Source organism: Mizuhopecten yessoensis, unplaced genomic scaffold, assembly GCF_002113885.1.
Source record: "Mizuhopecten yessoensis strain PY_sf001 unplaced genomic scaffold, ASM211388v2 scaffold11143, whole genome shotgun sequence".
NCBI lineage: Eukaryota > Metazoa > Mollusca > Bivalvia > Pectinida > Pectinidae > Mizuhopecten > Mizuhopecten yessoensis.
Window position 1 is genome coordinate 1,621,457 of NW_018408901.1, and position 15,000 is coordinate 1,636,456.

General features: G+C 34.1%; 1 protein-coding gene across 1 annotated transcript in view; it reads right to left on the minus strand.

Annotated features, from left to right (window-relative positions):
• Positions 1-205: 205 nt before the first annotated feature.
• Positions 206-15,000, minus strand: part of LOC110466739 (CD109 antigen-like) — a 94,537-nt gene continuing 79,742 nt past the window's right edge. The window contains exons 20-35 of the mRNA XM_021523459.1: positions 14,750-14,863; positions 14,260-14,361; positions 13,704-13,862; positions 12,810-12,948; positions 11,292-11,468; positions 10,386-10,467; positions 9,600-9,756; positions 9,184-9,273; positions 7,627-7,810; positions 6,681-6,904; positions 6,180-6,335; positions 5,089-5,157; positions 4,105-4,214; positions 3,272-3,425; positions 1,699-1,801; positions 206-401 (exon numbers count right to left, since the gene is read on the minus strand). Of these exons, the coding sequence (XP_021379134.1) occupies positions 316-401; positions 1,699-1,801; positions 3,272-3,425; positions 4,105-4,214; positions 5,089-5,157; positions 6,180-6,335; positions 6,681-6,904; positions 7,627-7,810; positions 9,184-9,273; positions 9,600-9,756; positions 10,386-10,467; positions 11,292-11,468; positions 12,810-12,948; positions 13,704-13,862; positions 14,260-14,361; positions 14,750-14,863 (2,106 nt within the window). The 3' untranslated portion in view covers positions 206-315. The remainder of the gene's footprint in view (positions 402-1,698; positions 1,802-3,271; positions 3,426-4,104; positions 4,215-5,088; positions 5,158-6,179; positions 6,336-6,680; positions 6,905-7,626; positions 7,811-9,183; positions 9,274-9,599; positions 9,757-10,385; positions 10,468-11,291; positions 11,469-12,809; positions 12,949-13,703; positions 13,863-14,259; positions 14,362-14,749; positions 14,864-15,000) is intronic.

A 15,000-nucleotide genomic window follows, 5' to 3' on the forward strand; every position in this document is an offset into this window, starting at 1 on the left:
TAGAGGATATTGCCTACAATATATACTTTTTTTATAATAATTATACTTTTTTTGATGTCTCTATCACATTAACTGTTACAAAATACTCGCATGGTTTTTATTCGCAGACGTATTTGCTTGAATTTGTGGTAGCAATATCGGAAAAGTGTTGATTAAAACTTATCTGGACGAATGTCACACTTACATATATAAATATAACATTATGTACGCTTTGGATAATATAGTTTATTTTTTAAGTATGGCATGTTCTCACCAAAAAACTCTCTCTTACCATGATGATTCCATCAAGTTTAAGAAAGTTTCTTTTCCTGTTCATTAAAAGCAATCCCGATCTACGCACACATCTTCCGGCGTAGCGTTGCTCGAAACCTTGGACTTGTAAAACACAGTCAATCTGTTAGCTGAAAGCAGAAATGGAAATTAATATAAAATGTCATTTAAAACTTCATTAGATTGCGATAGGAGTTGAGTTAGATTCATTGTTTAAATCTACAAAATAATTTAAAACGTTAATATTTTAGCGCGGTATTCTAGTTTAAGCACTTTTCATAAAACAATGATAACATTGCGTCTATATCTCGAACGAAATAAGTAATTCTGAAAATACGTACATGGAATTAAGAAGGAAATTGCTATAAACTTACTATTACTATTGATAAGGGATACAAACTTTTGTTTGCAATATTTTTTTGTCCATTTCAAACATCAGCTTAAACGTTAACGCCAGCTAAAGGTACTTTTAGCTGGATGTTTATGTATGATGAACGATATTGTAAAGTTGGTAATGTTCGCGAGGGACTTAAATCCGCTATATTTGAGTCGCAAAACATATTGCAAATTTCATTGCAAAGCGGATGTTAATACCATGAATTATAATATCCGTGAATAAATATTCAAGGCACAAACATAAATATCATACCTCGTTTACTGCCGAACAATGAAGATAAAACAATTAAATAAAACACATGTAAAATAAATCCCATCACCTCAATACGAAAGTACACTAATGAGCGCGATATCTTTACCTAGCCGTATTGCACGAAATTTGACCCCGCAAACTTGTTATGTTCGGGAAAACCGCGAAATATTAAACCCGCGTTTCATCTAAATACAAATGTTTGTAATTATGTTATTCTATGCCAAAGCATCAATTAAGTCTCCCTCTATTCATTTCGTTGTTGATTGATTGTATGTTACGTTTCATGGTATTCTACAAGTCAGACTTTTTGTGTTGTGGAAGATTGGTTGGTGGCATATTATGATCAAAATTATACGCTGATTTTGATATTAAAACTATTAACAATCATGATGACTTACATTATCTACTCTACTTATCTACTCTGATGCAATTCAACGTATCATCACACCTGTGCTAAATGCATTGCACTGGTTACCTGTACGATACAAATCGCAGTACAAAATGTTGGTGTACACAAACAAGGCACTGAATAGAACTGCTCCCCAGTATATACAGGATTTATTTTATTTTATTCTATGCCAAAGCATCAATTAAGTCTCCCTCTATTCATTTCGTTGTTGATTGATTGTATGTTACGTTAAAGATATCCAAATTTGTTCGATATATTATTATGAAATACGTTAATAAGATCAGACAACAATATGTACATGTACAATGAAAAAATATCAGTTTATTATATAAATATATAATTGTCGAATGTCTGAGTATAGAACACTTACCTGTCTCGTAATAATCTGATACAGTCACGGGCACTTCCTTCGCATTAGCCACAATACTGCTCCTGAACACCTGGATAGTGACACACGTTGCCTCATCTGTCACCTGTAACAGATTCACATTGTAAAACTGCCTTGTTTTTAGAATAGCCTTCCTTGTTATTATTTAAGAAAGAATAAAATCTAGCTCGTAAATTTAACTGATTATGAAACTGAATAGAGCAACTATATACACAGAAATGTGACTGTCACTTGTGACGGTACGTTTAAAATAAATCCAACACAGTTAGAAAGGTGTTGATTGTTATTTTCTTAGACAGAATAAGTTTAGGCTCGTGATTTTAAGTGAGGATAAAAACAAATATAACAACATTGTATACATCATCTTGAACAAGATACAACTCACTACAAAAAACAATCGAATGGACAAATAAAGCGTCAACAACCAAAGACATATACGGCAATAGCAACAAGCCGATGTTATAGAATATCTCCCTACTAAAGTGGTGACAGAGAAAATCTTCAACCCAAGGGGTGAATCATTTGGTTGTCCATTCCGAAACTCTACCGAGGGTAAGACACCCTAACATGTTCCCAAAGGTTTGGAGATTCCTTTATAGGGGAAGGGAATGATTCTTTTTCTCCCATCTTTTAATTTCAATCCTTACTCGACCGACAGTACTCTGGCAAGTTTGTTACCAAAGGACATGTTGCGAATGAATATCGCCATTCACATTTTGTGACGTCATAATTGCCATTCACTTTTTAATATGTCACATGTTATTTCTCTCTGGTGACAAGCTGATCTTCCTCGGCTACAGCGAAAAATGCACGTGTGAAGAGTGGAGAGGAAATACAACAACTTCAACACAAGAGGACATTACATAGCAGTTTGACGCTCTTATTAGTTTGCCTATCGATGCTGTCTTTAGTCACTGTGTTATCAGCACAGAGCACAAACATACAGCAACGTCTACTTATGAAGACACGATACCACTGGGTCGTCACACAAGGTCAAACTAAGAACTCCAAGTTGGCACGAAATCAGTAAACAAGGAGACAAGAAAAATATGAATCTCGACAAACTATTGATGCGAAACCGGGTGATTTGATTATTCGGGATAAACAATGTTGGTGTAAATATGAACCCTTTTGAAATGATAAATGATTTTATCAGACGACATTTGAAATAAAAAACATTTTCAGAAAACATTATTAACATTTAATTCAATATAATCTATTTTAGGAAACCTAAATAGGATAACTAAAGATAAAAGAACAATTGTAACTCTCTTGAGATTTAAATTTGAAGGGAAAGTAAACTTTAATATGCTAAATTTGATCATGTATACACGTTTCTTAAAGCGTAACATACCGGTTTACTGTTATAAAGAGAACAGCATATCGTAGATTATACCCTGTATCAATATATGAGTTGCCCAATTCCCATTGAATCAATTGATTTAATAATAAAATATTTTGAAATGAGTTACACAAATAGTTTCTGGACATCTTATCACTACGAAATAACTCTTTAAAATGATTGACACGAACACAGTAGGATCAGATGACTTACGAAATCAAAGTACATGTCTATGTCTTCAACGTTCTGCTCTGCTCGCTTGAATGTTGGGGCTCCACTCGTGCCAATTGACGTAATGTCTCCCTCCATACCAGTGGGGAAACCAACATTCAGCAAAATCATGGTACTCCGTCCATCCCGCAGCCACCTTTAAAGTTTAAAAGAGTCCAATGAAAAAAAATGAAAATCTTACATGGAATTAACTACAAAGGAATTTGCATGTAAAATGGACAAACTCATTCAGAAAGCTTCGTGAGGCAGTCGCGAGGTACCGGCCGTAGGCTATTCAAGTTTTCCTCTGCCACAAAAACCTTGCACGTCCTTAAATTACCATATTTATTTATATGATTAAAATATATCCAAACCAATATGAGTCAAAATGCCTGGGTAAATTGGTAATATGAGTAAAATAGTGACTTGGTATTAATGAATGGAATGGGTAAGAAGCAGAAATTGTTCAAATAATGATATCATCTAAAAAAAAAGATGAAGTGAGAAATATGGAGATAAGCAGAGTCTTTATCACGTCTTATCGTTATAATAGGTTGTAGTAAAGATATACTAAGTTTGAAGTGTCACTTGCACTCATTGATAAAAAAAAACCAAGTATTGAAATACTTTTGTGCATTTCATAAAAATTCTACAATTAGTGATTGTCAGAACATTTGAAAGAAGATGCATTCGTTTTTCGAAAATCCAGTCTTCCTTTTACAATACTAGACCAGGAATCAACTAAAATAGCTTAAAAGCATACAGGTAAATATTTGCTAAGCAGTAGGTGGGGTTTTGTGTAAGTGTGAAATTCAATATTGAGGATTATGACTTACCGGAAACAAGTATCTAATCTAAAGCCTTCTAATGTCTCGTTTCTTAACGTGATATTCATGTCGAATGCTGGCACGCGAAGTTCTTGCTCAACGTTGAAGAACACCGATACCTGATATAAATAAAAGAAACTCTTCTATGGTGAAGTGTAACAATCATACATACTTTTAATGATATTATTGTGTACTAAAAAATCTTTTTTATTTATCTATTTTCAATTGATGCATAACATGCATCTGTAGATATTAAAAGGCTTCTTAACAACCTAACTGGCCTATTTGTTGAGCGAAAATCTGTTATATACCTTTTGCTTGCGGTTATGGCTACATGCATAAAATAAACGTCTGAATTCAGCAACTATCTCATCTCACGTTCGTAATAACCCTTTTAATTAAAATAGATAGGCGATGGTTTGACTCTCGTTTATCTTTGCAGCGCCATACATTTACATAATTTAGAATATGTTTGTCAGTTTATATGATATGTTGGTCTTGTGTTTCTTATGAGATATGTAAATGCTTACAACAACGCTATGTTCAACCTACTTCTAGTTATAAAATAATGATTGAACCTTTAAACTTGGTAATAGATACAGTAAGTGAAATGGAATTCCACTGCTATTTTGTCCTACTACGACTTATCGGTGATACATGTACTAAAAGCCAAAACGTTTACAATCTAAATATGCCGAACTAATTTTAAACCAAAAGGCCAGGTGCGTAATGCCCGTTATTCTGAATTTTAAAATGAAGAATAGTACTGGTTGATATTAAATTAGGTTATCTGTAAAGTGTGTATATCATGAACCATGCTTCTACTTTAAAGAGATAACAGCGGTAGCCAAGTAAGAGCAAACCTCGGGAACTAAACAATCCACCAGTAGAGAAGATATGACCTCGGTTCTGATCCAAATCCTACACCCTTGGGTAGAATCTTAATATTCCAAATACCTACATATAATTGACTATATTAATACACAGATTTACCTCTAATAAACAAAGCCCTAATCCGCTTGCACCGACAGTCAACTCCTGGAAGTTTTGCACATAAGGAATCTTGTATAAAAAAAAGAGAGGAAATAAAGTAAATATTATAAGTTGTCAGAATTTTAAGGATTTTAAATGGAAATTTATGTAAAAAGGAGTGAATTTTGAAAAAAAAAATGAAAGACACAATCTCTTTCAAAATAATGTCAATACAAATTATACTGACATAGATTAGTATTGCATTAATGTATATCAATTTAATAAATGCTGAAAATGTGTAAAATTCATTATATATAAACGATTAAAAATTGACATTTTATAATAAAACCATATACAAATAGTAATTGCATGTAAGAGTTATCTTTCTTGAAAAACTTCACAGTAGTGAAATAGGTAGCCGGTTACCTGAAGTACAGAAAAATGGACAAATGTGACTCATTGATAAAAAAAATACTGAACTAATGCCTGGATTGCTTTGAAATACTTAAATATTGAGAGAAAACACTGTTCTGTCAATAATAAACATACACTATTCATCAGTTTATTATTAAACATTCGAATATGCAGAAATTGTGATACTGTCTCCCTGCATTGGATTTTCAACTAGTGATGTACTTCCTATTTCCATTTATCAATACACTCCTGTGACCTTAATAGGCATGATTATATACGAGTCACAAGGAAAACTCAATCATAGACCAACACGAACAGTATTAACAAGAAGCTGCCTTTACAGTTAAAATTATGTTGAAAGAGACATAATTGACTTCATAGGCCTTGCAGACGAAGTATAATGATATCATTTATTTTATTGCATATACACGTGCTGAAAAAAATATTAATAACATTGTAAATCCAGCTTCTTCTAAATACTGCTTGTACTTCTCTTTGGCTGAGTTTTCATCATAAGTTTCCCCCCTTTATTATCTCTCCCAATAGGGAAGAAAAACAGTTGTAGTAATATAGCTACAGTACTATAGCTTATTTAAGCAAATAAAGTGTTACATATCAAATTAAATTAGATTGAAATTATTTCTTAATGAAGGTAATGACAAAATATATGAATGAACTACTGAAAACCTTAAGCATACCTCTTGTATCTGAAGCACCAGAGCATTGCCATTGGTTACTGTAAAAGTATGACTGAAAGATCCAGGTGCCGATGATACAGTGACACTCAAACTGAAGTTATCTTCATAAACGAGCTCTGCTAGGCTCGCCAACGCTTGAAGGGCGACAACTGTGTCCTGAAAGAATAATATATGAAAGCAATTCACATAAGTCCCTTACCTTACTAACAGTATATTTATATATTTTTTCATATTTTATGAGAGCAAATGTCATCTGCATTCCATACCAAAAATGCGCGAGAGATAATACAAAGCGTACCCTGTGCAGGCTGTAAATAGTTCCGGTTATATAAACATGTTGTTAAGTGCTAATGTATGCACATAATGTCTTTCCTGAATTTGTATTTCCTCACTTAAAACTGCTTTAGATTTAAGCAATAGCTAATCTAAAATATATGTCAAATCTTTGCATTAATCTAATCTGAAGAATTTAATCAATTGCCATCATCAATTTCCGTTTACCTGTGTAGAAATAAATCCACCTCTTGAATTTTGTTGTGTTATCAACCATTTCAAAATCTGCAGTCCATTTGTAGTGTCGTTTATTTCGACAAATGCTAACATAATATAAGCGGTGACCTCAATATCGAGTGCCCTTGACCTCGTTAGGGGTGGTTGCCAACTGGATTTGTATGGTGACACAGACTCCGCTTCGTCTTCTGGGAGAATCCAGTACTTCTGTCCATCTAGAAGGGAAAAAATGGATGGTAAATGGTACAACTACATCTCGTATAATCGTGCGTGAAGAAGAGCTCCACTCAGAGATTTGTTTGGCTGGAGTATTCTACCTTTAATAAAAAAGATGAAGCAACTAACCATAGGTTTTTTGGCTAAGAGTTACTTCCTCATCAAACTTTAATATGCGTTACAGCTCATAAATTGGACAATAATATATGATGCTAAGCTTTTAAAGTTCCTTTTTAAAGTTGCTGTATGGTAACATTGATAAAGCGCAGATTTTGTAATGTAAAGGTCTTTCGTACCACCCTAAAAATTATCTTTTTCTTTTTTTGTGTTTTTTAATATCTGTTTTCCAAATTCTAATTTCGAATAACCACAATTTTGTTAACTGCAAGACAACAAGTGATTGTTACGGAATACTTCTTTTGAAAAGAGTTGATTAATTATTTCACAATAGTAAAAAGGTTAAACAGTTTAACTTGTTGGTACCTTTTACCTTAAAAAATGGTATATATTTATGATATATTTAAAATAGCTGAAATGGACTTTCATTCGTATCGTTTTTTGAGGTTTGCATAGTAATACAAAATCTACAAGATCAAAGAAGAAAAATACTTCAGTAGGAGGTGTATTCAAGCATATAGGAATTTAATATAGGTTGGCTTTGTCTTAATGCACATTCTCACATTTTTGATAAGCATTTATCTTTTTTGCTAATCAAACGTACTTTCAACTGTTGCTCTGGACTCCAATTCTTGAAACAGATCGTCTATAATATTCAAGTCCGCGCCCGCCAATGTCAAGGCATAGACGGCGATTCCAAGTTCATAAGTGTTGTTAAAACTTGCAACCCTTCCACTTGTAATATATGCGGTTGCATCGTCCATGGAATCATCGACTTGTGCTGAAATCTATTTTTAAACGTTATGCATTTACAGAAACTTCGAGGTTACCTTTGAATTATTGAAGGAGTGGTGTAAATTGTTAAGAAGGAAGAATCCTCAAACTTTCTGATAAAAGATCCCATTAAAAAGTTAATTATACCGAAGCCTTTTTTAATATTGAAATCTACAAACTTTAAATCGCATAGCTATTATTGGTGTGATGACCCCTATTAATTCGATATTTCATCAGTAATAGCATTTCTATCTATGTTTGTTTTTAAAACAAGAAATAAATGACGTTTTAACAAAAATAGTTATTCGGCTTCAACTCGATGGAATTAGGCGAAATATGAACAGAGGAGCGATTCACCTAGAATCCCTTGAAAAGGGACTAAATGTGATCTGGCATCAAATGGCATAAAACAGGATAGTCATGAATGTTTTGTTTATTGGATATGGTATATCCATTTGACGATTGATCAAACATTATATTCAAGGTGACTTTGTCTTACTCACAATCTGCTGATTGCAAGATTTAAGATTGACTATAGAGCACAATCAATTCATACTCCTTCGGCCGTTTCTATAGATCGTGACGGCAGTATTTCATTCGGAATTCAGATCTACTGTTGATGTTTTTGGTTATTCTAATTAGTTTTCCTTGTTGTTCAGTTGTCAGTTACCCGCTTTGAGGACGTGACATTAATTAGATTTTACCTAGATATACATGTAATATGCCATCGATTAATCGAATGATGCTTACCCTTGCGAGACACCTGGTCCTATTTTCGTTGTACTATTGCAAGTGTTTCCATGACAATATTTCCTTTATTCAAGATTTGCCCTAGTTTTATCGATTTTTAGTTCATATTGCAGTCTTGTTGACTATTCGGTATCACCTTGTTTATTTAGTTTTTTGCTTTTTTTCAATCTTGGATCAGATACTGGATCCAAACCAATGCGTGTTTAGTGGAACATATATTACCTAATTGGAGTTATAAACATATAATTCATCTGCCACGTAGCTGTGATAGCGAAAATGAGTTAAGTTTTTGAGGCAATGCAACCTTTTCCCGAGACAAAAAACATTTATACCACAAAACATATTAGAACAACCCATACTCACATCTGCTTTTAACTGTAGAGCTAGATCTCTGCATGTATAGGTTTAACATTCCAATGATTGAATTATATGATAAACTGCCAAGTCATAGTGTATAGCATAGTGTAATTAAAACAAAGAAATGCCTTTTATTTTACTGTTATTCTGGTCATTTTGGAAAACGTCAGATAATTGCTGTGTATGATCTTCATGGGATTGCATTAGGCGATTCAAAGTTATTTTCATTAATACTTCTTTCCCTTTCCTTAAATCTTTTAACTCTCAAAATATAACTTACAAGTGAATCCACAAAATTCATTCGCTTTGCTTCCGCTAATGCTATAAGTACAAAGGAGGTACGTGCTCTTATAGAAGAAATTGATCCACCCTGTAAACGACAGAAAATTATTTGGTTAATCTCATAAGTAAATATTGCTAGGCCTTAAGGGTTTAACTGAACTCTTTTAAAGAGCATCATAATTGTTGTACAAACTTACCCTAAGGATCTTTTAAATTGAGTTGTAGCTATAATATAGGGTACTTTTTCTGCTTTGTCCGAAATTACCTTTGTTTGTGTAAACGTTATACAGCAATTTTGCTATTATCAGTAGCATAATTCTACACCTTGGGGTAGAATATCAATACCCCACATATCTATTTATGAAAGACTCTATCAAGCATTCCGTTTAAAGAATTGTGTTAAAATATTCTTGCCTGCATCCCTTTGTGAAGCACTATACCGGGTTCATGAAACGATCCATCTTTACTTTGTTGTTCCAAAAGAAACCCGATAGCGTGCGACATCACCCTTGGATCAATGGTCGTGTCATCCTCCGCCTGAGCAAATGCTTTTACGACGAATGCAGTTAACCTAGGTATGAATGTGAGGAGAAAGGAATTTCAAATTAAAAACAAAATTTTATTGAAAAAAACATTATAATCTAAAACAGAATGAGTGTTAACCTACCATCGGCGATAACAAATGGCAAAAAGTTTCATTTTGATAATTATGGTCTTTTTTGAGGTGAATATGTGTTGTTAAATGAACATGAAAAGGATATATCAACCCGATACCAAGTCGAGGTCAATATAACTGTTCAGGTTCATATAGCCACATTGTCACTGACGAATAGTCCTTCACTGTTGATATATATATATAATTATCCTTTTTTATTTTTGAATAAAAGCGATGTATCGTTATGAAATCGTGAAGAGAAAAAGTAATGCATTTGGCCGAGGGCATTATGACGTTAAAAATGTACATACATTGTCCGAAAATATCATGCGATTGAACTCCCATTAACCTTTCGCGTGGAACATACATTATAATCATATTGTACATGTAGGTGTCCGAATGACCTATGTTCTTATTGAAAACGTTTTCCTTTAAAACAAATTGTTTGAGATTACCAATCCATATAGTAAGGTGGTAAAGCCCTTAAATATCTCAATAGGAGTGTTGAAGCACAACCTTAACAAATATTTATAAATATAAATTACCATGTACTTCCACTCCTGTCGCTTTCACCAAATGCACTGAATGATCCATCTTTGTGCTGGAACATCAACTCCCGCTGATAACCTTTACAATTAAAAATAACAAATTTTGAATCAAGCCGTTTTAAAAGTTATTTGTATCAATGCAAACTTATCAAAATATATATTAGAAAGCTGAAAAGTATGTACATTGTATATAAGTACACAGTACTTGTTTCCTCATCATGTTTGCTTCTGTGATTTTGTACTATTCATGGCATGTATTTCATTACTTGAATATATACAGTTTAAATCAAAATATATTAAATTTGGCCAGTGGCCTAATGGGTAAATATCAGGTTGGTACTTTTCTATTGTGTCAAATAACACTTGCTATGTTCATACCTATCCTACCAATCAAATAGCAGGGTTACGTGTAAAAAAAGCAATAGCTTTTGTTAATTTTGACGTCACAATAGCCGTGGTAATTCCCACACCAATCCGACCAATCAAAGAGCAGGGTAACTGTAAAAAAAAAAGCTTTTGCTAATTGTGACGTCACAATAGCCCTGATGATTTCTCATTAGGAGGCCCCAAAACAGCATCCCTCGTCTCCATTGTTTCTGTGTTCGGAAGCCTGTTTCATTACAAAGAATACGTCAGAAAACGTAACAGAATATGTCTGCCTCTTGCAGCTTAGCACTTATGCAAAATATCAAACATTTCATCACACTGGTTGATTATGACAATATTATCAATGTGACATTCACCAGTGTAGACCAGGGCTACTTACACATTATCATAATTCTGAACGGACATGCATAGCATACATAAGGGAAAGGACGTAAATAGGCGCGGCTTGACGTCCAATCCCATTGACCACATTTTTGTCAATAAAATATGTTTGAATATGAAATATAGCATACACACCGGCAGCCAGTAATTTCTCGGTTTTCGCCTTGATTTCCGGCGTGAGTCGGTTAGTGGCACGGAGATATTGTGTAATAAACACATTGGGTACAAAGTTCAGTAGGTTTTGTTCTCCACAGCCGTACGACATCTGAAGAAGGTCCTCAATCCCAGCCAAAGATGGGCCCATAATGTCACCTGAAACGAAATATTAATAAGTGTATTAAAATATAATTAATCGATATAGGTACAATTAACATTGTAACTTACGAATTTAGGAAAAACGAACTTAATGGTAATTTTATTCGATTACAAAGTTTACGTTTATAATATCTCATATATTTAACCAATGTTGCGGCATTGTTCCTTGACACCCGCACGTTTGTGCGAATTAATGAGCTTAGGGTCTACGATTCCACTAATACGTCCTATCACCATCGTTCCGCGAAGAATTGTGCGCGACATGTTCAGATCGAAATAAACACTGCATGAATCATGACTTCAACCCATGACGACCGGTTTTTGACTGGGCGGAAGTTTCCCGGTGTACGGTTGTAAAATGATGCCAGTGTGCATTTACTTGTGATTTACCGGACAAATTGAGATTACTGAGTTGATATTAAGAACATATCAACTTTAAATAATAAAAAACACTTGGGGATATTTTTCCTAATTAACTTTTCGTTCTACAAGGAAAAAATCCATATCCTCCAGTTAATAACTTCGCTCTTCACAGTGAAAAAGTAAAGCATGATTTGTATGAATATTCACCGTTGCGACTAATCCATTACGGAAGGGACGATTAGCGACAATCTTCACAGTAAAAAATCCACTTCCTTTCGTACATAATAGATGTGTTGCTTCTTCTTACCTATAGCTCACCTGGCAGGTTAAGGGAAAGAATATGTCTACTGTATCCATATTGTCTATACAGATATAGGCGACTAATATGGGACCCTCCTTTTTATAATAATACTAATAATACTAATTCGAGGTTCTTATTCCGCTTTATCACAACCTAGTTTGTAGGTCGTCTCAAAACAGTTCACAACACATTGTTATTCATGGTTATAGGGCCTTTGCAACCCGCCAATATCTTCTAAACTCACTGGGGAGCACACATCAGGTGCTGTCATTTCGGCGCTCACATTCATTATTCAACAATACTAGCACTGCCCACCCACGTACTCATTTAAATCTCAGTAAACAGGAACAAGTGGAGCAAAGTGTCTTGTTCGAAGATACAACACAGTGCCGTCACGTGACTCGAACCCGCAACCCTTCGGTCACGAGTCCGGCGTTCTACCACTAGACTACCATTCTTCTGTGTCTTCTGAGTAGGGGACATCGAGAGACTAAAATATACCCCTGCCCTCATTGCAATACTTTGTTCCTATACATCTTCTATTCTTACTTCTCTACTCTTTCTTTTCGCTGGTATCTCCCTATGTATCCTTCTTCACATGACCTTTGCTGTTGCAAGGACATTTAACCCCAAACAAACAAACACACAAACACGAAAACAGCAAACAAACTTACCTATAGCCGATACCTCAATATACTCCGATCCAGAAACATGATCTTCTGGGAGAGTGATGTTGAATATTTCGGTCACAGGAGGACCACCATTCAAGACTTTCAAAGATGGTATGCTGTATGACTGACGAATACCCTCTGCCTACAATTATAGTAACTAACATAAAATGCGTGAAATAACACATATTTGATGTTGAAGTTTATTTTGAAATATACTATAGACGCAGTCTGACGTTATGTTTTGTTGGTAAATAGTCAATAAATAACCATCGGACAACTATTAAACATAAATATTTCGGCTAGTCGGATGGCGCAGTAGATACCACATTCGCCTTCCCCCAAGACGGCCGGGGCTCCAATCCATGATCAAACGTGAAAATGTATGGGTTCACCTGCCCCGTGTGATTTCTTCGTGGCGCTTCCATTCGGGCTAACCAGAGCGATTAATATCAGTTGGAAAAAACTGTTTTATATTTAATGTAAAATTATTGCAATTTTCAGTTACACTTAATCTATTAACCTTTTTTTTAATATTTCCCTGTAACCGATGTTTACAAATAAAAACAAATCGGCAGAAAACAACATTCGAAACTTCTCTTTTTTGAAGTTGACAATTAAATTCGAATTGGACGAAATATTAAAATTGTCGGGAAAAACGTATTTTTTTACTGAGAAAATGATGTAAAAACTTACCCTACTTTTTTGGATATATTTGTGTTAAAAATTGATGTCACAAAAGTTCTAAAATCATAACAAAATCCTGCATTCGAACAACGTTTGTCATTTTTCTGCAGCATGTTTATATTCAACTTAATACTGTTAATAGTCGTATATTATTTCTAAATTAAACAACCATGATACAATACGCTGCCAAACGCTACTTCGAATTCAACTTACTTTAACTTTGATAGGCTTTTTGATCGCATCTATATCTCGTAATGTGTTGCCTCCATTGATCTTTGCCTTGGCCAATACAGTGAGTTTCACATCCCCAATTATCAGAGGAACGATCGGGAAAAATACCGATCCAATGTCATCAGATGCTACTGTAACTGTCTGTAAAAAGGAAATGTCGTAATACAATATCTTACGTGATGAAAAGTAAATAATTGCTACACTTGGTTGTATGTATGTATACATATATGTATGTATGTATGTATGTATGTATGTATGTATATGTATGTATGTATGTATGTATGTATGTATGCATGCATATATGTGTGTGTGTGTGTGTATGTATGTATGTATGTATGTATGTATGATGTTGGTATTGGCCTTTAAATAAGACATTATGATATTTATAATTTTTAATGTTTATAGAAAGTCAACAAATAGATGAACAACGCTTCACAAACTTTGTACGATAGCACCTGATAACGTTCAGTGATATAAACGGATCAAAAAATAAATGGTTTCAGTTTCAAATTGATTAAAGAATATTCCGAATACACACCTTTGCCCATGCATTGGGAAACTGGGGGTTGTTTGGAGTAAAGCTTTTGCCATCCGCATCAGAGAAAAAGAATTTGTTCGTCTTCTTCAGTATGATAACAACCTGTAAAAAGGGAAGTAAATCGTACATTGCTCCCTTCATTATTGAGTAATTATTGTGACGCCGTCATTATGTAAATTAAAACATATTTTTGGTTTCGAGGATTGATTTGTATGATTATAATTCAGACTTTCATTTAATATGAGCTGTAGGTTCGTAATTTACCAAAAATAAATTAGAAAAATATATTACAGTTAAACCTCGATATAATGTCCCTCGTTTCAATGTCACTTCGTTTACCGCTAACATGTTTCAATGTCCTTTTAAAGAGTTCATCTGCACATTTCCCTCAAATTATCGCCAAAGTCCTTTATAACACAAAAAAAACCTCACTGGACAAATAGTGCCAGTGTACTGAAACGAGGTTTTACTGCCAAATTATTAAACTGACCTCCAGTTCCTTGTCGCCATAATTGAAAAAGTCGACTTGGACCACGATGATTTCTCCTCTGATGGCAGAACGTGGTGTATTAACTGTTAGGAACTCGTTTAAAAACACGGTGAGCTATAGGGTAATAAAAAGAATGGATATAAATGGAAAATCACTGAAATTAATATAGTACGCAATATGAGATTGACTTGCTTACAACTTCCGTTCTGGTTATTAAGACAAAACACGGCAACCCCATTAGAGGATCTTAC